Genomic DNA, 26,093 nt, shown 5'->3' with positions numbered 1-26,093 from the left:
TATTTCAATAATGAACTTGCAATATTCTTTGACATAACCCAGGCTTTTGATAGGACATGGAAACACTCTATCTTAGCAACACTTAATAATTATGGAATTCAAGGTAACATGCTTGCTTTTATAAAAAATTTTTTTAATAATCGTTCTATACAAGTTAGAATAAATGGAATCACAAGTTGTCTAAAAATGCTAGATCATGGAATCCCTCAAGGATCCTTTTTAAGCCCAACCCTATTTTTAGTGGCTTTTAATAGCATCATCAATGTAATTCCTATTAAAGCTAGCATTTAGGCGGATGATATTGTTATTTACACCAAATCTAATAACCTAGTTTCGGCAACAAATATATTACAACTTATGTTAAATCGACTTCAAAACTGGGCATTACAAACAACAATTACAACAATTTTTATACAGAAAAAACTCAATACGTAATTTTTAGTAAAAATATCACTCACCATACAATTAATTTAACATTAAATGATTTACCTATAAAGCAGTCAACGGAAGTAAGTTTTTACTTCGATTAGGCCTAACTTTCGATAAAGAATTAAATAGGAATGTGCATATTAATAAATTACAAGCATGCCAAAACCGGTTAAACATACTTAAAATATTATCTAATAAATTTTGGGGTGCCGACTGTAAAACATTAATTAACCTTTACAAATCACTTATTAGAAGTAAATTAGATTACGGTTGCATATATTACGGTGCTGCAAGCAAAACTGCTTTAAAAAAAGTAAATAGCATACAATCTACAGCTTTGAGATTAGCACTGGGTGCCTTCCCACCCAGGGAGCACAGAAACAACATTTAGTATTCTCTCAAATTTGCCATCTCAGTATTGGTTCTACAAAACTAACTAAAAATAGTACTTCCCTTATAGAACGAATAAAATCTTCTAACTTTGATATGGATAAGCTAAATCAATCTCTACAAGTCAGTGTAAATGTTCTTCCATGGACAATCCAACCACTTACCATTGACTTAACCCCCACAAAATACCCGAAATCAACTACAAATCCGATTTTCATTAAACACTTGTACTTCGAAGTAATATATTATTATCCTAATTATCTCCAAATTTTCAGTGATGCCTCTAAAGCTCATGACGGACACCGTGCTGCATACTACTGTGAATACACTACTCACACTATATCCATATCTACAAACTGCTGCATCGTCACAGGCGAGACCACAGCCATTTTGGAAACCTTAATTTTCTTCAAAACGCGTAGTGAGAATAAATGTGTCATCATCACTGAGACATTAAATGCTCTATTAGGTGTAAAACAAATATACCCTACAAATCCAATATTTCGGGCTTTAAAAAATGAGATAAATATAATTCAATCAACTCGAAAAGAAGTAGCATTTATCTGGGTACCGTCGCATGTAGGAATAGCTGGAAATGAGAAAGTGGACAACCTACCAAACACAAGTCGAATAAACTCACAATACACAACCAAATAAAAAAATTACCCTTACTTCGATCTCAAAAACCTAATTAAATACCACTATATGAACATACGGCAAGAGTACTGGAAAGATTCAGGAATGAGATTTATCCCCTTGTGAAGACCATCTTGAATAATCCATCCAATAAAAGGGACCAAGTAATAACTAATCGACTAAGAATTGGACACACTGCACTGACCCATAAATTCTTAATCAACAAAGAATCTTCTCCAACCTGCAGAAACTGTTCTCTTCCATTGACGGTGAAGCATATTCTGATTGACCATTCTGAAAATCACTGTAACCATAAACACTGACCATGTAATAAATTATTTAAAAGATTTACGTTTATATACATCTATTTAATGTAAATAAAATGAACTCTTCTGTACGTTACTCCACTAATAACCCTGCGTGGTGGATGTGGATTATATGTTTTTTCTAAATAAAAAAAAAGTTTCTCTGACCTTTTTTTATTATATGTAGATATAACGATAATATTACAATCTAGTATATAACAGTAATCTACTAAGACCAACCGAATATATCTGCTACGAACACAACAACAACCAGTATACAAGTTAGAAAAGCCTTTGACATACTATGACACAAGGGACTAATATACAAGATGACAAACTACAGATATAGCAAATCGATGACTAATACACAACTATCTTGCACACTGTATATTCAAATATTCAAAAAGAGTCTTATCAGAACAGCTAACGAGTAAAGACGTTAAATTCTAATTATTCGTTTACCTGTTTTTGCAAAGTTAAAAACGCGTTTTGTGAAAGTGTTTTATTTTAATGATAAACATTGGTAAGGTACCTTTATTTCAAATAATATCGACAACTATATAAATAGGCCAGTATTTTATGGCTCCAAATAATTAATAGTTTGGCAAACAAAATATTAATTTTTACATCATGGCATCATCATCTACGTCAACTCAACCTATTTCTGTACCAGATCAACAACCTGTGCAACCTAAAAGTTACTCTTCCGTTACCAGACAACGAACTACTAGTGTTTTTCCGTCAAGAAACCAAGCAATCGTATTTGATGCAATAGACAACACTAAATTTGAAGATTACCTTCACAGTTTAAGCCTAATAATTCGACCAATTAACATTATTTTCTGTTCAAGGCTATCCAACAACAGAATATGCATTTACTTAGCAAATGAAAAATTGGTCGATGATTTTATTACCAACCACGGAAAAATCAACATTAATCAACAATTCTTGCAAGCACGTCGACTAATCACCCCCAGACAACGACTAGTACTTTCTAACGTATGTCCGTCCATTCCACACTTAATCTTGGAATTTGAATTGCAAGCACTTGGTGTCAAACTTTTGTCACCCCTATCATTTCTACGAATAGGGACTTCAAGTCCTGAATTCCAGCATATATTAAGCTTCAGGCGGCAAACCTACATATCCCCTTTAACCAGCCATACCTTACCCTTTTGTTATTACTCATGAGGAAACATCATATAGAATATACTTATCTTTATATAACCAGACTTGCCAAATATGCAAAAACACCAAGCACTTAGCAAAAGACTATCCAGCAAAAGTATCTGTATCAGGCGACACAACTTCTATACCTCACAATATAGAAGTCGGTCAGAACCCTATTGATAATAGTAACAATCAGGTGACTAAAGAAGAACCATCCAACAAAATCAAACCCAACTGAACAAACTGAGCAACATAAAACACCAAGTACAAAACTCCTAACTAATCAAATAGAAACAGATCCAGTACCACAAAAACGCACAGTTTCTGAGCGTTCTACACCGTCCCCAACTCCTTCATCAGAACACCTCTTTGAATTACCAAAAAACAAAGACAAAAAGACTAAATTAAACCAAGAAAAGAAACCAATAAAGACGCTAGAGGAAATGCTGAAACCAACAGAAGAATTATTTAACGAACAAAATTCCAATTATCCCTTAAACTATGAACAACTAATAGATTTCTTCGAAAACTGTACAGGATCTTCGGACCCACTAAGTATCGCAAAAATATATACCAATGAAATTTATGAAGTCACAGATCTATGACAAAAATTTACTCTAAACTAAATGACAGAAAAATTAAAAGTAGATGCACCCGAATTAGAAATAAAATTCTTCGACAAATTGATCCAAACTTCCATATCGAGGCAGACAGCGATACCTCTGTAGACACATACTAACATAAAATAGTATTCAGCAGTTTAATTCAATAGAATCTAAATGGGTATTACACCCATTTAGAAATGTTGCAAATATTAATTTCAAAATACAGACCAATGATTTTATGTTTACAAGAAACTAATTTTAAAAGCAACACTGTACATAAACTAAAAAACTTTAATTGTTTCTTTAAAATTCGACAACATGCTAAAATAGCCAGCGGAGGAGTAGCGATATACATAAAGAACGACATTGATAGTATAGAAATACCATTAAAAACAAACCTCGAGGCAATTGCAGTCAGAATAAAAGACAGTCAGTGAAACTATTTATATATATATATATATATATATATATATATATATATATATATATATATATATATATATATATATATATATATATAGATATAAATTGTGTAAATAACATAAAAGTTAGTGTGGAAAGTTTGCAACACGTGGAGCAAGTCCGCCAAAATGTCTGGATTTAATTTGCCGAAACCCCTTAAAATGTTGGGAAATGTGAGTGAGAATTGGAAGATTTTTAAACAATCTATTAATATCTATTTAAGAGCATCAGGGCAGATGTCGAAAACTGATGATATTAAAATAGCGATCCTTCTAAATTGTATTGGGGACGACGGTCTAAGAACATATAACAACTTCAAGTTCGAAGAAAATGAAGAGACCTATGCAGCTGTTTTAGATAAGTTTCAAGAGGTGTGCAACAAAGAAAAATATTTTATATTGTAGGCACATATTTTATATGTAAGGAATAGATGAACCATTTGAATCCTTTTTAATAGATGTTCAAACGTTGGCAAGAGATTGTGAATTCACAGACGGAAACGAAATACTCAGAGATAGATTAGTTTTTGGATCGGCAGACAATGAAACAAAACAAAAAATAATAACTACAGAAAAAGTTTCACTCGAGGAAGTTATTAAGTTGTTTAAAATAGCTGAATTGGAGAAAGTACAAGCCCAGAAGGTGTGCCAAACAGCATCGTCTAGTGTTGATAAAATCAAGCAAGTGTCTTCAAAAGAAAAGTCACAAAAAGAGTGAATGAAAATTAAAGTTATTGATTGTAAATGGTGTGGACGATCACATGAATGTGACAAAAAAAAGTGTCCAGCATGGGGAAAAACATGTTCAAAGTGTGGACGGGATAACCATTTCTCATTGGTTTGTAAAACTCGGAAGGATAAAAAAGTAAAAGCAGTAAATATGCATGATACAGAAGAGGAATATTTCTGTGAAATGATAAGTGTCAGTGATGTAATGTCAGTAAACTCCATATCATGGTATCATAAATTGCATGTTGAAAATGTTTTAATTGATTTTAAATTAGACACAGGATCTGATGTGAATCTCATTCCTGAAAATATCTTTGGATTAGTTAGTCAACAGTCAGAACAACAGCTAGTTTTGAACAGTAAAAGTAAGGTTAAACTACATGCTTATAATGGTACATCAATAAATGTGTTAGGAGACATAACATTAAATGTTACAGTACAAAATGAAAAGTATAGTGTGGAATTTGTAATTGTTAATAATAATTTCACTCCAATTATTGGTCTTGAAACGTGTATTCAGCTAAAGTTGATTAAGAAATCCAATAGTATACAGGAATGCTCAGAGATTGTAAAACCTAAAAATAATGTTATGAATCAGTATAATGATGTATGGCTAATTGGCTATGCCAAAGCCATTATACAATAAAAAAAAAGTATAATGATGTATTTAGCGGAATTGGCAAATTTTCTAAAAAATATTGTATTAAGTTGAAAGCCAATGCAATTCCTTGTTCTAGCCCACCACATAAAGTACCTTTAAAAAAAAAAGGATAAACTAAAACATAAATTAGACAGATTGTGTAAATTAGATATAATATGCAAAGCAGATGGACCAATTGAATGGGTTAATAGTTTGGTTATTGTTGAAAAGCCAAATGGAAGTCTGCGTCTTTGTCTTGATCCTAAATATTTAAATGAGTGTATTGTTAAAGAATATTTTGAAATACTAAAGCTTGAAGACCTAGCTTGTAAGTTAAAAAATGCTAAATACTTTAGTGTTTTGGATTTAAAAGATTCATTTTGGAATATACCTTTAGATGAAAACAGTTCAAAGTATTGTACATTTTCAACACCCTTTAGGTTATATTCTTTCAAACGTTTACCGTTTGGTCTTAATATTTCGGCAGAGGTTTTCCAAAAATATTTGTCTGAGAACTTTCAGGATATTAACGGTGTTAATATATACATAGATGATTTGTTAATATTTGCAGATTCAGTTGAGGCTCATAATGTAATTTTAAAAAATGTGTTAGACAGGGCTAGGCAAATAAACATTAAATTAAACAAAGAAAAATTTCAATTTTTGTTAACTGAGGTTAAGTATTTGGGTCATACTTTTAGTAATGGTGAAGTAAAACCAGACAGTGAAAAAGTTAGGGCTATTAGTGAATATGATACACCAACTGATAAAAAAGCCCTACAGAGATTTTTAGGTGTAATTAATTATTTAAGAAATTTTATACTGAATTTAGCTGAAAAAACCTATCCGCTAAGGTTATTGTTAAAAAAGGACACTGCATTCGGATAGGAAAAATCAGTACATAGTAAGGTTTTTGATGAACTGAAATTGTTAATATGTAGTGCACCAGTTCTAAAAAATTATGATCCTGATTCTGACATAATTGTTCAAACTGATAGTAGCAGAACAACCATTGGTTGTGTCTTAATTCAAAACGGTCACCCAGTAAGTTATGCTTCAAAAAGTTTATCAGAATGTGAGACTAACTATGGACAGATAGACAAGGAGTTTATGGCCATTTTGTTTGCTTTAAAAAAGTTCCACAACTATGTATATGGACGAACAATTACTGTGCAGACAGACCATAAACCCTTAGTATCTTTAATGAAAAAAGACATTAATAAAATAAGTTCAAATAGATTACAGAGAATTAGATTAAAATTAAGTATTTATGATGTTAATTTAATATATGTGCCTGGTAATTAAATGCTGATTGCAGACGCTATTAGTAGGGCCTCTTCAAAAGCAAAACAAGAAGCAACAGATATGTCTCTAAATAATATAGTTCATTCAGTTAATGTATCCACTGAAATTACAGAAAAAATCAAAGTATGTATAACAAAAGACCCAGTTTTGAATACTGTCAAAGAATTCTGTTTAAATGGTTGGCCAAAGTCATTTTCAAAGTGTTCAAATGAGTTAAAGTATTATTATCAATCAAAAGATTTAATCTTTGTTGAGAATAACTTATTATTCCTAGATAATAAAATAATAGTATCAGCAGAATTAACTAAAATAATAATACAAAAAGTTCATAAAACCCATTTTGGTATAATAAAAACAAGAGCTACAGCAAAATCATTATTCTATTGGCCTAAAATGGAAAATGAAATAGAACAATAACAATAACAAATTGTCCAATATGTAAAAATTTTAGCAATAAAAATCCTAAAGAACCCATGATCATTGAACAATTAAGTAAATATCCATTTCAAAAGGTTGGCACAGATTTTTTAGAATTTGCAGGTGAATCTTATTTAGTAGTTGTTGACTATTACTCAAAGTGGTTAGAAATAATTAAAACAAAACATAAAGATTCTAAAACTGTAATTTTAATTTTGAAACAAATATTCTCAACTCATGGTATTCCTGAGGTGGTAAGTGCAGACAATATGCCATTTGCATCTTTTGAATTTAACAATTTTGCAAGCTTGGAATTTTGAAATTGTGCCATCAAGTCCATATTATGCAAGATGAAATGCAATGGCTGAAAAAGCAGGTAATATAGCAAAAAATTTGCTTAAAAGAAGTAAAGAGGAAAATTTTGAAATCGTAGGCTTCCACGGCCAGAGTCAGAATTATAGTTTATTCGTCTTCCGGGTTTGGACCGTGTCATTTGTGAGTGACCCAAAAGTGGGTTCATCTCGACGTTTCGCTACAATTGTATGTAGCTTCTTCAGGAGAACAAAAAAGAAAAAGAAAACAAAAGACAGGAAGATGGGTAGTTAGCAACGGTAACTCAGTTACTCAACGCAACCAGAGGCGAATACTAACTACCAAGATGGGCATTTGGTCACAGTAACTCAACTACTTAACGCAGCCAGAGGTGAAAACCAAATGCCAGGACAGGGATTCACGTCCAACAGCTCAGAACACTAACGCGTCGAGAGGCGGGGAGTGAATCCGACGATTACTCCGCTACCGCTCTATTTATAGTCGCGGTGACCTGTCGTGTCGGGACGTATCGGCACACTCCGTGGCGCAAACGTCAAGAAGCGCGCGCTGGCCAATCATGTGGCTGCATCGTGGTAGCGGGACCGGACGGCGGCTCTAGACTGAGATTCCAGATGGGAGACAAGTAGTATCCTTCCTCTCGATTGATATTATGTGGATTTTTTCGGATCTCTAGAGATTCGCGGATTTTCCTGGAATAAAAGAAGGGGCTCTTAGAAATAATATGGGTTTTTTCGAACAATATGGAATGACCGGTTTCTTGGCAGTGTTCTGCAACTGCAGAATGGGAGAAAAGACCTGATCGAATGCATCTTTGATGCTCTTGAATCCGAGTTTTGACGGAACGACCAGTTTCGCCAATATACACTTGTCCACGTGAACAAGGAATAGAATAGACACCACAGGAAGATAGGGGCGGTAATGGGTCCTTAGGAGAGGGTAGATATTGTGAGATTTTCTTGGGTTGTCGAAAAGTAGTCCTGATACCTTCTTTGCGAAGAATTTTGCCAATCCTATCAGTGACACTTCGAATATACGGAAGAAAAGCCACAGGAGTATTACCCGAAGATTCTGAATTTGTCGTCCTAGGGTGTAAAGGGGGATGTAGATGTCGGTGTGTAATATTTTGAATTGTGGACTTGGAGTAACCGTTGGCGACAAGGGTTTTTTGCAGGTGGCCAAGTTCTTCTCTAAGGTTGTCAGGTTCAGAAATCGAAATGGCCCGATGGATGAGAGAGTTGATCACAGAATTCTTTTGGGCAGGATGGTGGTGTGATGAAGCATGTAGGTAACGATTCGTGTGAGTCTTTTTTCTATAAACAGAGTGACCCAATCGGCCATTGGGCTTGGAGGTGACTAACACATCGAGAAAGGGAAGGGACCGATTATTTTCTACTTCCATTGTGAATTTTATACTCGGATGTTGTGAGTTAAGATGATCTAGGAAGGGAGAAAGGGTATGTTGACCATGGGGCCAGATGATAAATGTATCATCAACGTAGCGGAACCAGATTTTTGGTTTTAAGGGGTAAGATTCTAGGGCTAAAGATTCAAAGGCTTCCATGAAAATGTCAGCAATGACGGGGGAAAGGGGAGAACCCATTGGTGTTCCAGATATTTGTTTGTAGAAATTGCCTCTAAAAGAAAAATATGTTGAAAGGAGGCATTTTTCCGCAAGATCTGCCAAAACCAAAGACTTGTTATCATTGGTCAAGTGATCTCGCAGAACAACTAGAGAGTCATGTATGGGGATATTGGTAAATAGGGATGATACATCGAAACTGACGAGAATGTCTTGGGGATCGACCGTGAGGGAGGAGATTAAGGTGATGAAATGTGTGGAATTTCGGACATAAGAAGAGGTACGACCAGTATAGGTCTTAAACTGATTCGACAAGTACTTTGCGAATTTGTAGGTAGGAGAGTTAATCGTAGTCACAATGGGACGAAGAGGTACGTTGTCTTTATGGATTTTGGGAAGACCGTAAATTCTGGGGCAGATGGAGTTTTTCGGAACTATGGACTTCTTAACATCATCGGAAAGATCGGATTGTTTGATGGCATGGGAAATTTCGCGTTCGACTCTAGGAGTGGGGTCTCGAGAAATTGTGTTATAACAGGATGTATCCCTAAGTAAGTCGTTTACTTTCTCTATGTAGGAAGGAGTATCTAGGATGACTGTGGCATTACCTTTGTCTGCAGGAAGGATTATTATCTCAGAAAGAGAACTGAGATTTTTGAGAGCTATGAATTCCTCACGAGATATATTGGAAGTAGGGATTTTGGCTGTATCAAGACATTTAGCGACGTCAAAGCGGATACGGTCGGCTGGAATTTTGGGAATTGTGCGGAGTGCCGCTTATACATTTGAAACTATTTCTTCGGTAGGAATTCTGGAAGGAGTGATAGCAAAATTAAGACCTTTAGATAGAAGACTGCTTTCTGCACTTGTTAATTGGTGAGAAGAAAGATTAACGACGGTGTTAGTAAGAGGTGAATGAGAAGTAGAAGTGGTGGAATGTGATTTTTTTCTTAGATACAAGGGATTGGAATTTCTTTTTGTGAGTTTCGTTGCTTAGAAGAAGGATTTTATCGGCTTGATGATAGGAAATGCGGTCTAAAAGTGACCAATCATCGACACTAAGAATACTGGAGAGTTCAAGATGCAGCTTAAAAAGTTTTTGGGATTAAAAATTAAGGGTTTTTCGAATATGTAAATTAGGTAACTAATTTACTAACCTAGATAAGTATTAGCGAAAGAATGAAATAATAGAGACTATATGTTGAGTTAACTGTGAGGGGATTAGATTGACTTGTGTAATATAGGTGGTAATGGGGTCCACAGACTGAAAGTGTCAAAAGGATGTGTGAAGATGACAGATGGAGTTTAATTTTAGTGATGAGATTTTAAATTTAGTGATTAAAGATGAAGAATTATGGTGGAAAAAAGTAAAAAGACACGTAAGGTGACCTTAAGAAGTAGGAGACATGAGGAAAAGAATTGTGAAGGGATGAGTTATACAAGAACTGGCAGGAGGATGAGAAAGAAGAAACTGTCATAGGATAAAATGGTGGAATAGGAGTATGATGAATAAAAAGAAATAAATAAGGAGGTGGACAAATTAAGGTATTGTATTATTGTACTGTTCTCATTAGTCAAACAACATTGTTAACGCTTAATTATTTTATTGTACATTACCACTTAACATAGATGTATCATGCGATCGACCATGTCGTCTTCTGCCTCCACTATCAACTGTCAACTGTCAACTAGTGTTACCAACTCACAATATTCATAGCTTACTATACTACATCTCCCTAATTAACTTGAATCATAGCTATCACCACAATCAGTCACAAAGTCTTTTAAATAAACTGGTTGTCTTCTTATCCGAGTACCACGACTCAATGTTTCATTGTTATTATTAATATTTTCCGCACTACCTATGTCACTATATAAAATATTCTCAATATTAACATTTTGATCTTCATCATTTATAATAATAGGTTTATATGTGAAATAAACCGATTTTTCTACACTATTTTGCAGTTTATCTTTCACATTATTTTTTGGTAAAATTTTAGGCAATGTGTTACTTCCTTTAATATCTACTCTATTCCTACGTTTAATTTTGTTATTGACATCATAAAATATAACTGTTCGTGGTGTTTTACCATATTTTATAAATTTCGCAGGTAACCACGTTTTATTTTGTCTATAGTAAATTTTTTGACCTTGAGTTAGTTTTAATTTAATTTTAAGTTTTAATTACCTTTTAATTAACTGACAAGAACCACGTGTTAAAAACCGAGCAGAGAGACATGTAGTTCCTCAAGTATTAAATTTATCCATTGTCATCGACCTAGAGTCAACACATAATTTAAGTTTGGAAAGATGTAACCCATATATGGATGTCATAGAAATCTAATTTCATTGTTAGCTTCAAGTACATAAGGCACTGAAGATGATCTGATTAGATCGAAAACGTTATGCTGCTATTGTATAAATTTTGACGACACTTGTAAAAATTTTAAAAAGTTTTAACTACATGTTTATTTTATATACCTAAATACAATGGTGAAGTGTTTTAACTTCTGTATGTTTTTTTAATAATTAGGTTTTAAAGTTTATCTACATTGTCTAAATGTGACACTAGTTCTATATCTTTATAATTGTATTAGGTTAGGTTAGGAAAGAAACTAGAATTTTTCAACACAGTGAAATTTAGAAAAACATCATATCTAGGCCACATGTTGAAAAACAGTATGTTGGTATATTGACAAAGAAAATAGGTATCAATATGCTTAACTAATAGTAAAAGGAAAGATCGGGGAAAAGAAAGGACTAGTAAGAAAAAGACTATCGTAGAAAAAGAAACATCCGACAACGGCCAGGGCTAAATTTTGAACAGCTAACAAGAACCGCTGAAGACAGAGAAGAGTTTGCAATTGTAGTAGCCAATCTCCATTGAGATGAGGGTAATTTAAGAAGAAGAAGGTTAGTAATATGTGCTTATAATTTAATTTCTGGATGAAGAGGGTGGACTGTTTGAAAAATAATATCTATAAGTACATTTCAACAGGAAAGGATATTTTTTGATTTGCCAATATCTGATTTTTTATTTATACATTTTTTTATATGATATTGATAAATTAAGTAACATTTATTGTTACATATTAACGTATCAACAACCAATTGGCATAACATCATAATCTCATTTTCTATCGACATCAAAACATAAAAAAATTCATATATGCTTAATCTAAACTGACTGGACTAATTTATTTTTCATCGACAATCAAATTAATATTAATAAAAACTATTGTTACTGGTTTTGCTTTCCATATAAAGTAACTGTATATTCACTCACACATTATGTATATTAATCAAGCCAACATTACAATGACATACATAATAACAATATGGTTATTTTAAGAAAATTTTTTGAAAAAAATTTTATACATGTGTAATGGTGTTTGTAAAGTACAAATTTTTCTGTAATCTCACGACTAGTAAGTAAGAAAATTTATAATTATAACTAGATAATTTTTATATTAATTTGTTAACAGATTTAAAATAATTGCGGGCCAAATAGACTGCATCCTCAAGAATCACCACTTAATATTTAAATCAACACTCAATAATACCACCATCTTATATACGTATATAATATAATATATACGTATGAAAATAAAAATGTAGTTTAACAAACGTCATTTTTTTTATAACTTTTTTATAACAACTCGAGAACAACTTGATCGATTTTGCTAATTTTATAGTGTATTTTTATGTATGAGAGAGTAATAAAACAATAAATTATGTATGCAAATCCCTAAACTGTTGATACGGGTGACTCAATGAAAAACAGATATTTGTCAACAAGTTTACAGAAGTATATAGGAAAACAATTTTAAATTGACTATGACCACCAGGTATAAAGGTTGGAGCAGAATAGAATACAATAGTTGTGAGGGTTACTAAACCCTAAGTAAGGTTGCCAGTGTCGGAGTGATGGAGGTTAACAGGTACGAATGAATTTGCAAGAAATGTAAGATGTTTATTTTATTGGTTATATATAACCAATAAAAGTTTATTAAGTACCTACCTATTTGCAAAATAAAGTTTAATTCTTTAGATAAAATAAAACGTTTTATTTTATCTATTTGCAAAATAAAGTTTAATTCTTTGCCTATTTGCAAAATAAAGTTTAATTCTTTAGATAAAATAAAACGTTTTATTTTATCTGAAATGAGTGCATTCCACGAAGTAAGGGTTTCAACAATCAAACATTTAATTCTTTAATTCCAGGAATCTACGACAGTAATTGACTAGATAATTACCTACTAAACTTATTCCACAGAAAATGTGATAGTGGGTTTTTCCATTTTGTATATAGGAAGGTCCAAGTGGCGTATTCAAAATTCTTAACAGTTCACTAAAAGTAGGTACTTCAGTTGCAAGGTGCAGTTTATTGTGTATACTAGTGTTATGGAAAATTTGGAAGTGCCGTGTAAACGCCGAAAAATTGGCCCTCTAACAGTTAATGAAAAAACATTAATATTTAATTGTTTTAAATCATTTACAGACAAACGTTTATGTGAAAGTGTTGATGAGACCGTTGAGTTAGTTAGCAGTACACTTGGTGTTGGGAAATCTACGATTTACAGAGTTATTAAAGAAGAGAAATGTGGTAGTTTTCAAATGCCACGTAATGCTCCAGGGAAACCAAAATTTCAAATAGAATATCATTTTAAAGAAGGACTTCGACGAAAAGTGCATGAATTCTTCTTTAGACAAGAATTTCCAACATTGGATAAAGTTCTTGTCTCAGTTCGAGATGATAAGGATTACCCAGAAATGAGTCGAAGTACGTTATGGAAACTTTTAAAAGAAATAGGCTTCCGCTGGAAAAAGAATCCCAGAAAGTCTATTTTATTAGAAAGAAGCGATATTGTCATATGGAGAAGACATTTTCTAAGAACCATAAAGGAAATGGGAAACCAAAAAAGAAAAATATTTTATCTTGATGAAACATGGATCAACGAGGGTCATACACCAAATAAATTTTGGCGGGATGAAACTGTTACAAGTCAAAGGCACGCTTTTGTAAATAACTTATCTACTGGTTTAAACCCACCATCAGGAAAGGGACGCAGGCTGATAATAGTACACATTGGCAGTTCAGACGGTTTTGTGGAAGGTGGTTTATTAACTTTTGAATCAACTCGTACCGGTGACTACCATGAAGACATGAACGCTGATGTCTTTCAAGAATGGTTCGAACAAATGATAGATCTTCTTCCTAAGAACTGTGTAATAGTAATGGATAATGCAAGTTATCACTCCAGACTTATAGAAGGACTGCCCACAACCAAGTGGTTAAAAAAAGACTTGCAGAATTGGCTGAGTTCAAAAAATATTACGTACCATCCCGGATCTATAAGAAAGGAACTCTATTCGTTGTGTGCCCTTCATAAAGAAAAATTTAAAAAATACGAAATTGATGAAATTGCCAAAAATCGTGGAATGACAGTACTTAGATCCCCACCATATCATTGTGAATTAAACCCGATTGAACTGGTATGGGCACAGATAAAGAGTGAAGTTTCAAGAAAAAATACCACTTTTAAAATTCATGATGTTAAACAGTTGTTTTTGGAGGCCGTAAATAATGTAAAACCTGAAAACTGGGAAAAGGCAGTAAATCACACTATTAAAGAAGAGGAAAAAATGTGGAAGCTGGACAATATTACTGATAAAATGATCGAGCCAGTTATCATAAATCTTGGTTCTGAAAGTTCATCTTCTGAATCTGATTTGGATTTGTAACAAGTAGCTGTAAGTTTTATATTAATATTTTTATTCATCTATTTAACATACCTTAGACTATTTTAAAAACTCTTTTTCTCTTTTGTAATTTTTAAAAATTAAAAAAAATGTGAATTTTTTAAAACCCTTTTTAATGTAGGCCAGTCAGTTCTAATATAGTGTGTGATAAAAGAGGTTACTTTTGTTTACATACACATAACACTTTATAACACTGAAATAATTCATTTAGTTTTTACACTTATTCAAAGTAATTTTTCAATTAATCTTGAGCACGCCCATGGAGTGGTCGGAGCTACCAGTTAAAATTATGCTAATTACTCTCTCGTTCATAAAAATAAACTATAGTTGTGAAATATTTGTAGAAGTCCAAAGAAGATTTACAAGGTGAGAAAATATAATAAAATTATAAGACAATTAGTAAAAACAACAATTTTATTTTCACAGTTATAAATACTTCTTTGGATTGAGGTCACTAAAACCCTGGCTACTTTTACGCCTATTTACTTTTTTTACTTGTTACGTGAATATCTGGAGTTCGATTCCCCGTGGAGGAGAAATTTTTTGTTTTTTATATCCATTATAATGAAATTTAATGAAAATCAAAATAATGAAATTAAACGTAAATACAAGAAAATAATAAAAACAGATATGATGAATTAATTTTTGATTGGATATATTTAACAAATTTTTTTAAGAAAAAAATAATTAAATAAAAGAGGAGATATAACACAGTCTTGTTGAACTCCTTTCATGATAAACTATAACAATAAAAATAGCAACTATATTCTTATGGGCAGCAATACAATATTTTCCCGTAATTGAGAAAGAAGGCATATACATCAACATTTAGGTACATCTCGACATCTCTGTATACGAATGTGGATGCTAAATACCGCCTCTCTTGTACCGAAACACTTTTGAACCCAAACTAAGATTTGCCAATATTTTCTATACATTTGACATTATTTATTCTGAAGCGAATGATTTTCAGAAAAAAGTTAATTACATGGCTTATCAATCTAATTGTTAGTAGCCGTCTTGGGTATCGCCAACGTTGATTGAAACTAATGTTTAAAGATTACTTGAATATTGTATATACAGTTAAATAATAGAAGGGGGAGTAATTAACTCTTCAAAAAAAAGAAATGCTTATTTCTAGACTTGTTCCAGTAACGATTTTTTTTCACTACATCTTTTGTAGTTTTGATTTCTATGTATTCCGCAAGGGTTTGAAGATATTCGGAGAATCGTTCTTCATATACCTAATTAATTACCGTTTTAATTTAATCTCAGACTTCTAAAGAATTAGCGTTTTTTGCTGCTCTTGTTAATCTTTAAAATGAGTTTCAGCTTATTACAATAATTATTATTAATTAGTAAGAAAAGACGTTATCGTTATATTAAGTATTCAACTTTTTAAACGTTTACTTGATATATGTAAAACAATTACGTTAGATACTAACTTGCATTTTCGTTTTTCAGTAATGATCTCATCATAATTTTTATTGTCAGTGTGGACAGGAATCGGTTGCCAAGATAACTGAGGATTCCAAAATTGAAAACCTGTTGGTGGGTAAAGACCTGCCAGAGCTGCACTTGCCGACATCAAACATCGGTCTATATTGGAAGAATGAATATAAATCTCATTGGGAGAGTATGTTTCACTGAGAAAATTCTTGTACCGTTCACGAAACCATTTGCCAAGATTGTAAAGTCTTGTAACACCGTACTGTACAAAAATACAAAATAATTATGTTATTTTGGGTTTATTAAATATTTTATTACTATCTATGTTTCGTAGACTTAGAAAAAGTATTCGATCGTATATCAGATATACCTAATTAATTTGTTGTGAAACATACAATAAGACATAAAATAATGGATAACATATATTTAAGAAACCAAACTGACGTGAAACTACTGACAGAAACAACAGAATCGATTGAAATAACAACTAATGGTAGTAGACAGAATTATACCGAATGCGAAACAATAAAATAAAGATATTGGGATATAGTTTTAATAGCAGAAAATAATGATGATTAAATTTTAGTGGTATTAAAAAATAGACAAACTTAAAGTTGTAAATCAAATTGTAGAAACAGTAGTGCAATTTTCTCTATTAAGTGACAATATTAAAAAAGAAATTAGGAACGAACATATATAAACTAGTAATAGTTTAGCCTATGACGTACAGCAAAGAAACTAGAACAATAGAAAAAACTTAAAACTAAAGAAATAAGAAACATGGGGGGAAACACAGGCAAAATATTCTTCTTCTTCTTCTTCTTTTTCTGCGACTAGGATTACTCCTGTTTGTCTGCCTCTTATTCTGTTTCAGTCGTTGTTGACTGTACATTATCTTTCCACCTTTTTGGCGGCCTTTCAACGGTTCTTCTACTATACGGCTTGTTGTTTTTACAGATGTTCGCTAATTTATCTGGTCCCATTCAGTCTACATGTTCCTTGCAGTTTTTTTTTCTTGTTTTTATCCACCTTTTAATATTTTGAATTTTGCATTGTTCGCGTATACTTCTGTTGATTTGTCTGTCTCTTAATGATATGCCCGGTATTGATCTTAATACTTTCATTTCGATATTGTTGATTTGTTGTTTCGTCTATTTTGTATCGGTCCTTGTCTCCGCTGCATATGTTAGGATTGGTCTTACTATTGTCTTGTATACTTTCATTTTGCTTTCCATGGTCAGATATTTGTTTCTCCATATAGTTTCTCGGTGGCAATCACTTACTCTTGCCGCTTTTGATGCTTGCCTTGTGGTCTCTGTTCTTATATCCCTGTCACTAGTGATCTCTACTCCTAGGTAATTGAATTTCATTACTTGTTTTACAATTTTGCCGTCTATTTCTAGTTTGCATCTACGCGGCTCTTTACTGATCACTATACATTTAGTTTTTTCTACTGATATTCTCAGATTAAGTTTGTTTGCTGTGATATTGAAGATGTGGAACTGCCTTTGTAGGTCATCTTCGTTACCAGCAATTAGTACTGCATCATCGGCATGGTGTAGTATCGCGATTTTATGCGCTCCCATGTGGTATCCGTGTCGTTTTCTTACTTCGTGAATTATTTTTTTCATCACCATATTGAATAACAATGAGCTGAGCGAGTCTTCTTGGTGGATTCCTCGTTTTAGTTCTATGCATTCTGTTTCTCCTGTTGGCATTATAACTCTGGTCTTGTTGTTCTTGTTAATTTCATTAATTGTCCTTATTATCTGATGGTCTATTTGTTAAGCTTGTAATAAATTTAAGATGTCATTTCGCTTCACCCTGTCAAAAGCACTTTTTAAATCTACAAAGCACATGTCTGCTGGTTTTTTATATTCAATAGACTTCTCTATTATTTGGCTGATAATAAAAATTGCGTCTATTGTGCTGCGGTTGATTATGACTGCCGTTAACAATTTTAATGTACTATTCATCAGACTAATGCCGCTATAATTTTCAGGATTTCTCGAGTCTCCCTTTTCAAGTATCGGTATCATGATACTTTCCTTCCATTTTGCTGGTATTACTCCGATATTTATTATATCGACGGATAATTTTAGCCATTTGCGTAGTGTTTCCTCCATATTTTAGAAGGTCATTGTTTATCTTATCAGGACCAGGTGCTTTTCTGTTTTTAAATTTATTTATTCGTTCTTGTAGCTCTTCTTCTGATATTAGTACTCTATAGTGAGTTTCGTTAATGATTCTTTCTCTGTTCTCTTCTTCTCCTTCTCCATATAATTTCGTAAAATGCTCAGTCCATTGTTCCTCCGTAATATTATCTATGCGTACAAATTCATTCCTTTCTGTTTTTTGTCTCCTTATCATCTTCCATACCTTTTTCTGGGATCCATAGAAGTCGTATTCCATATATTTGGTAAATTTTTCCCAGTGTTATTTTTTGATGTTATCTATTTCTTACTTCACGTAGTCTTCTCTTGCCTCCGGTGTCTTCACTCCTTTGTATGTTAGGAAAGCTTGTTTCTTTTCATTTGCTAGTGCTTTCACCCTTTCGTCGTACCATGGAGTTTTGTATTCCCGTTTATTTCTGTTAACTTTTCTTTTACCTAAAGCTTTTTCCGCTGCTTGTAGGATACATTTTTTAATAATTTTCCAGGTTTCTTCTATATTCTTTTTAGTCTCTAGGTTATGCCTGTTTAGCTTTTGTGTTAGTCTGTTTCTATACAAGTTTTGTGTTCCTTCTTCTAAGCTTTCTTTTCTTCTACTTTTGTATTTCGCTTGCCTTGTGTGGTGATTGCTATATTTATTTTTCCTAGTACCTATACCAGGCCACGGTCGGATCCTTCATTGGCGGAAGATAGAGTGCGCACATCTATTATATTTTTGGGGTGTATTTGTCTGTTTGTTATAATGTAGTCAATCATAGAGTTCTCTTGTATCTGACCAGGTGATCTTATGTTGTATTGGGTGGTCAAAGTTTGTGTTGTTAATTTAAAGGTTATTCATTAAACAAAGTTCTAGAAGTCTTTCTCCGTTGTCGTTAAGCATTTCTTCGTTAAATCTTTGTGATACTCCAGCCACAGGTATGTTGCCTACTCTGGCGTTTAGGTCGCCGAGAATTATTGTTTTACTACCGGCTATTGTGGTGTCCAGTAGATCTTGGAGCTGTCCATAAAAAGCATCTTTGTCTTCCTTGTGTTTGCTGTTATCCAGTGCATATACGGGGATAATATTAAGTATCGTCTGGTAAAGTTTAAAGCAAACCAGCATCATGTGTTCGTTGATGTATCTTATTTCTTGAATATTGTTACTATATTTATTGTGCATTAAGAGGCCTACTCCTACCTAAGCTCGTTAGGTTTTATCTACTTTGCTGTACAGGAATATAAATTTGTTTCTATTGGCACTTCCTTTCCCTTTCTTTTTTGTTTCGTTCATTGCACATATATCAATTTTATGGAGCTCCAATTCCTGCACAACTTCCTGTTCCCATTTGTTCCACGATGCGATGTTCCAAGTGCCAATTCGTCGATTATTTGGTCTCTTTGTACTTTTTCTTGCGTGGTTCGTCATGTGTGTATCCGTCCAATTCCGAGGCTTCTGTTTGACAGTAGGTCGGCTGCTAACCTTGCTCACCAACTCCCTTTTCGGAGGACCATTTCTCCCTTCCTCGTCAGCCCTGACCCTGCCTTCCATTGGGGTTGGTTTCCCAATCTCCAGCAAGGTTGCTCAGGTTTTTTGAGGGTTCACTCGTGCAGCCCAAGCCGCACTTCGTGGAGGTGAGGATAGGGATTGAGTAGAAGAGGCTAGAGAATCCTAACTGGAAACAGCATCTTATATTGCGCTTCACTCACTCTTTGAACTCCAAAATATTGATAGAGAGAATTAGAATATTAAGTACTAATGGGATTAAAAACGTGTCTAAGATCGAAAATAAAAATGATTAGATACAAGATAAAAAGAGAGTAATGAAAAAATGCATTAATAGAATGACAGAATACAAAATTTAGATTATTCTGATCTCGAAACACTTATTACCAATCAAAACATGGAGCATATATACATCGGCATGAAAAGACTTGAAATGATATATTTCAACAAAATAACAGATAACTTATTGTTGACTTTAAACTGTATTATAAAAATAAAAAGACTTTTGCTAATATATCGCTGGTTTGAGAGAATATCGACGGAACTAAAAATGAGTGATTTAGAGAATAGCACTTTTTAATTTCTTTGTAAATATTTTAGTGCCTATTGCAAAATGTAAATGATTTATCGATGAGTTAAGTTTACTGAGTAAAGGTAAATCTTTCGTAGTATCAAAAAAACAAAAACTTTTTAGAACTTTTATTAAAATCATAATATGAAAATTCGTCATACAAAGGGGAGGTTCAGACATCAGCTTTATTCATGAGACTCCAACGTATAAAAATCAACTAATGTCATTTATTAGGTTTTGTAAAGCCTCTTAAAAATACAAATGAAAACTTACAACAGTGTTTAAAACTTCAGTACTTATAAGTATAACAAACAAAAACAGTTTTATAACAACTAAAAACATTTTTATAACATACAGTAGTAACTATATATTTAGGTATTAAAAACAATGTTTTTCAAAATAAATGAAATCACAATAAACGTCTTCAAAACAAGTTACGAAAAAAAAAACAGAAACATTAATTCTTAAAAGGAAATGCAAGTAACATAAATCATGTATTTTACAACGCCTCGTAAAATTGTCGATAATAGTTTGGAATAATATTTTTGTTAACTAAATATACTAGTCCCCTCTTCTTATTTTCTGAGATTCCGTTCCTTTTTTTATAACCAGATTGCAATCTGTAATTTTTGTCCAAAGATTTTGATGCACGGCTAGTAACTTTCACACACTTAAATTTATTTTCACCGTAAGAAGTTTTATACAAAAAGAATCCTTTGTGGTCAGCATCTACTTTTAAAACCTTTATATCTGCCATTTTCATACTCTCATTATCAGTATTTTTATTAAAATTTCTACCCACGTCAGAAGCTAGCGACTTTAATTCGTAAAAACTTGTATAATCCATTTCTATGACTTTGTAAGGAGATCCGTTCTTTTTTGCATTGCGAATAATTGAAATATATTGATCCGGTGTAAAGATGGATCCTGATTTCAAAGTCTTTTTGATGTTTCTTTCAATAACAGAATGCACACTGTCACCTTCATTTTGCGTATGCCCATTTATCAAAAATTTATGGGTGCTACTATTAATATGAGTAAAAGTAGGAACAGCGTACATGTACATACTGATAATAAATTTATCCTTTTGCTGTCCACAGCAGTTATCTGAGTAAAAAATTATATCTTGTTTGGCTTCAGTTCTTAGATCTCTGCCAAGACTTTTTAAATATTCTAAAACAGAGGTCCCTACTTCTATAGCTCCTCTATTTGCCTCTCCTTCATGCCATACGTAGCGAAACGCATTTTTATTTTTCATCTCATAGATCGTAAAGTTAAAGTTTTTTACTTTTGAAACATAGTAAAAATTAGACACCTCTCCCCTAGGACATGGCATCACAGTCTGTAGGTCCTACACTGCTACAATAGTTGATTCTTTATCTTCTGCTTTTTTCTTGTCCTTATCCTTTTCTATTCTTGCGAGCTCTTTTTCTTTTAGATGGTTCTCATATTTAGACTTCAGTCGATCTTTATCTTCTCCAGTTGCGTTATTGTAAGCCACACAATCCTTGCACTGATCCTTCTTAGGTTGGTAAAATGCTATATTAAATTCTCCATTAAACATGATATAATTAGCACTTTTTTCTCTTTTTTCTTCACACTGTTTCACATAATCTCTAATAATTTCTGCAATAGTCTTACTTCCGTCAATATATTCTTTCCGCGTATCTGCTCGACAGTAGTGACTTTCTATTTTTGGTATCGCCTTAATAAAATTTCTCAAACAATCTTTAATATTATTATCTACGCAACTGTGATTTCCATGTTTCCCTCGCAAATCTTCCACTAAAATGCCTGAAACGTCACTTCTTGATTTTTCGGTAACTGTTCGAATAAATCTATCAGATACATCCAGCGTCGACATGAAAAAACTCTTACAAACTCGAATTTTTTCGCCGTCTTTATCTTTCAAATAAAACGCGTTATTATTTCGACGGGTTCCTTTTTTATATTGATACGTCGGGACAATAGAGGATATATTAAATGCGACAAAAGTTCTTTTACTTTGCAAATCACGTAATTTATTTATTATTATTTTTGCCTACATATTCTTTTCCTGCATTTCGTAGACGTTTTGCTACATTCGTTTTCCAAAGATCTGGCTGCATTTTTCTCTTACGTGTAATATTTTGGTTTGGTTCATGTAAAATATTATTTTTTTCATTCTGAGCAACTGTTTCATCCGAATCCGACTACAAACTGTCATTTTCAATGTGATAATTAGGATCTGCGATGCTATTATCCGATGACAAATCCCATTCTTCCATTCCTTCTTCACTTTTAGCATTCATATGGGCCAATTCAATAGCTTTTGGCTTACTTTCTATTTGTAAACTACTTTTTACTGCAGTCTCATATTTCATATTATCATTTACCGACTCTACACTTGTATTTTCTAGATGATCTTGGAGTTCTTTTTCATTTAAACTTAACATGTTATTGGATTCTGTATTACATTCTTCTTGATCCTCATTTTTTTTTATTTTTACTGGCCGCTTCTTTCAACTTTTCCAACAATAAAATTCTTTCTGCCATCTTGAATAGCTCTAAAGTGGATATTTATCTGAAACAAATAATTTAATGTTAATGATTAATCATCAATGAAGATCATGTAAAAAAATTAAGTCAATATTTCTGTCCAAAAATTCCTTGAACACAGACGCATTTCGTAATAAGAAGCAAAACCATGCCCATATTATTCACAAACAACGACGTTTCTTATTTACGACAAAATAAAATCTGCTTATTTTTCGTGAATCTAGACTCAAGTTACATAAAGTCAGTATAAAATACAATAAATAATAAGCAATCACCAATATTTATTCAAGAATACAGGCGTAAATATATAATAATAGTCTCCCGTTTTATACCGCTGTCGCGGCTTTGGGAGTATAGCAGGGTAGTCTGCTATATCTAGGGCCTACGGTATACAAGGAAGGTAACATGGCCAGTGCTACGCTTCAACCGTCTATTATTACCCCTGGTTTTACCCAAGATACTCATTTTTATTCAGGCTGAGTCGACCTGGGGCCTATAGACATTTTTAAAATGTCTAGATGTTCTTGCCGGCGGTGGGATTCGAACCCCGGACCACCGGCTTGTGAGTCAAGCATCCTACCGCTTGCGCTACGCAGGCCCCTGCGTAAATATAAATAAGGTATAAAAAGATACTTACTTTGATCAGAAACAACGATGGATCACTAAATGTGTCACTATTCTTAAACAAAATTAAACAATTGTTGTAACCGAATTGTAATTACGTTGGTATTTTCGAAACTCGACCGTGCGTTCACACCGTTGTCACAGGCTGAACTAAGATGCGAGAAGCGCCTTTGTTTGTGATTACACTTCGAGTGTTTTGTCTCAAATGAATAATGACGCTGTCTCTTTTTAACGACCGCTGGTGCGAAATTGGCGTTGCTTCTCTGTTCACGATAAAATATTATAGATTTATGATTGTTTGGCATGTAGACCTCAATTTGACCGAATTTTGAATTACTCCGATATTCTCGAAAACCAGCGATATCAGCTAGTACAGTAATCAAAAATGCTTTTTTAAATTAGGAAAATAGCAATTACCTTTGTGAGATGTCCAAATCCCATGGGCCAATATGTCAAATTGTAATATTCGTCACGCGGAAATGAAATAAGAGGCGATCTGTCCCCATGCCTATATATCTACAAGAACAATAAATGTTTTAATAATATAATGCAGAAACATGTGTAATTAAATACGTTTCACAGAAACCGTCACGAGCAGTTTATAGCATTTTTAAAGCCTACTATTGCAACTTAAATGTATTAAAATATAAAAAACGGTATTGTCATATTTGTAATAAGATATATGCCTGCAAAACCTATTTATTTAATTATTGTAATATTGATCATCATCCATCCTCGAAAGTCTGCTGCTGAACATAGGCCTCTTCCTTGTGTTTTCAGCCAAATCTATATTACACCTCTCTTATTCAGTTTTTAAATCCTTCTTAAATCGTTACTTCATCGTGTAGATAGTTGACCGACGTTTCTTTTGTCCTTCATTGGTCTAAAGAGTTCATTAGTGGTACAGCCAAACCACTCTCTCAAATTACGCAACCATTACATTCTACTACGGCCTGGATTCCGTTTTCCTTCTATTTTTCCTTGCATTATATTTTGAAGTAATGCGTAATTATGTCCTCTCATCAGGTGACCCAAATAATCGAGTTTTCTTCGTTTGATCGTTGACAAAATTTCTGGGTCTTTTCCTATCCTTCGCATTACTTCAAAGTTTGTAACTCTTTCAACCCAACTTATCTTCAACATTGGACGGTAGCACCACATCTCGAAACTTTTAATATTTTTTATATTGTTCTGCTTGAGAGTCCAGGCCTCTACACCGTATAATAGCGTATTAAATACGTAGACCCTTAGAATTCTTAATCGGAGAGGGATGCTTATATCTCTGTTGCAGAAGAATTTCCTCATCTTTATGAAAGTGGCCTGGCTATTTCGATAAGTCTTTTTATTTCATTGTTTTGGTCTCCAGTTTCGTTTATTGAAGTACCCAAGTATTTGAAGCTTGATACTTTTTTAATTTGAATGCCGTTTATACTAATACGAGTATGTGCTGGTTGTGTCATGTTCTTACTGAAGACCATATACTTGGTTTTTTTGATATTGATACTTATGCCATAATTGTTGCAGACAATATTTATATTTGTAAGTAATCGTTGTAATTCTTCTACTGTTCTTGCGACTAGTACAGTATCGTCTGCGTATCGAATATTATTTACAACCTCTCCTGATTACGATTCCTTCGTTTGCTTGCAAAAGTGTTTCCTGACAGATGCTTTCACTATAAACATTAAATAGCAGCGGTGACAAAATGCATCCCTGTCGTACTCCTTTACGTATTTCTGTTTCTTGTGATATCTCATTTTCTATTTTGATGTTAGCTTTCTGATTCCAATATAGATTGAGAATTATTCGCAGATCTTTAATATCCATGTCCTTTCTTTCAAGAATGTCTCTTAGCTTATCATGACGTACTATGTCAAACGCTTTTTCAAAATCGATGAAACATGCATGTACTTCCTGATTAACGTCTAGGCATCTTTGTGTTAGAACATTCAAACCGAAGAGAACTTCTCGAGTACCTAATCCCTTTCTGAACCCCATCTGTGTATCACTAATATCTGAATTCAACTTTTGATAAACTCGGTTGTGGATGACTTTTAGAAATATCTTTAGTAGATGGCTCATTAAAGATATTGTTCGATGTTCTGAACATTCTTTTGCATTGGATTTCTTTGGCAGTGTAACGAATGTAGACAACAGCCACTCTTGAGGTATAATATCAGTTTTGTATATTGTGTTAAATAAGTGCAATATTATATCTATTCAGTCATCATTCAAGAGCTTTAGCAATTCAGTAGGAACCTCATCAGGTCCATTTACCTTTCCAGTTTTGGAATTTCTAAGTGCCGCTTCTATTTCACATTCTAGGATTTCAGGTCCCGTTTCACTGTTGTCCTCAAACAATTCTATTATGTATTCACTCCATCTATTAATTTTTTCTGTTAAATCTATAATAATCTTTTCGTCTTTGTTCTTGTCTTCTTTGAGTTCCTGTAATTTTTTTTACTTTTTTATGTACATTGAATGTGTCATAT

The 26,093-nt window shown here is 33.1% G+C and overlaps 1 protein-coding gene across 1 annotated transcript in view; it reads right to left on the bottom strand.

Annotated features, from left to right (window-relative positions):
• The window catches only part of LOC140436943 (lysosomal acid phosphatase-like), a 101,634-nt gene that overhangs the window by 26,531 nt on the left and 49,010 nt on the right, over positions 1-26,093 (bottom strand). Inside the window, exons 2-3 of the mRNA XM_072526122.1 lie at positions 24,019-24,117; positions 16,211-16,476 (exon numbers count right to left, since the gene is read on the bottom strand). Coding sequence (XP_072382223.1) covers positions 16,211-16,476; positions 24,019-24,117 — 365 coding nt within the window. The remainder of the gene's footprint in view (positions 1-16,210; positions 16,477-24,018; positions 24,118-26,093) is intronic.

This window comes from Diabrotica undecimpunctata, chromosome 3, assembly GCF_040954645.1.
Source record: "Diabrotica undecimpunctata isolate CICGRU chromosome 3, icDiaUnde3, whole genome shotgun sequence".
Classification (NCBI taxonomy): Eukaryota; Metazoa; Arthropoda; class Insecta; order Coleoptera; family Chrysomelidae; genus Diabrotica; species Diabrotica undecimpunctata.
The sequence above is the reverse complement of the archived record's forward strand: the minus strand, read 5'-3'. Positions and strand labels throughout refer to the sequence as shown.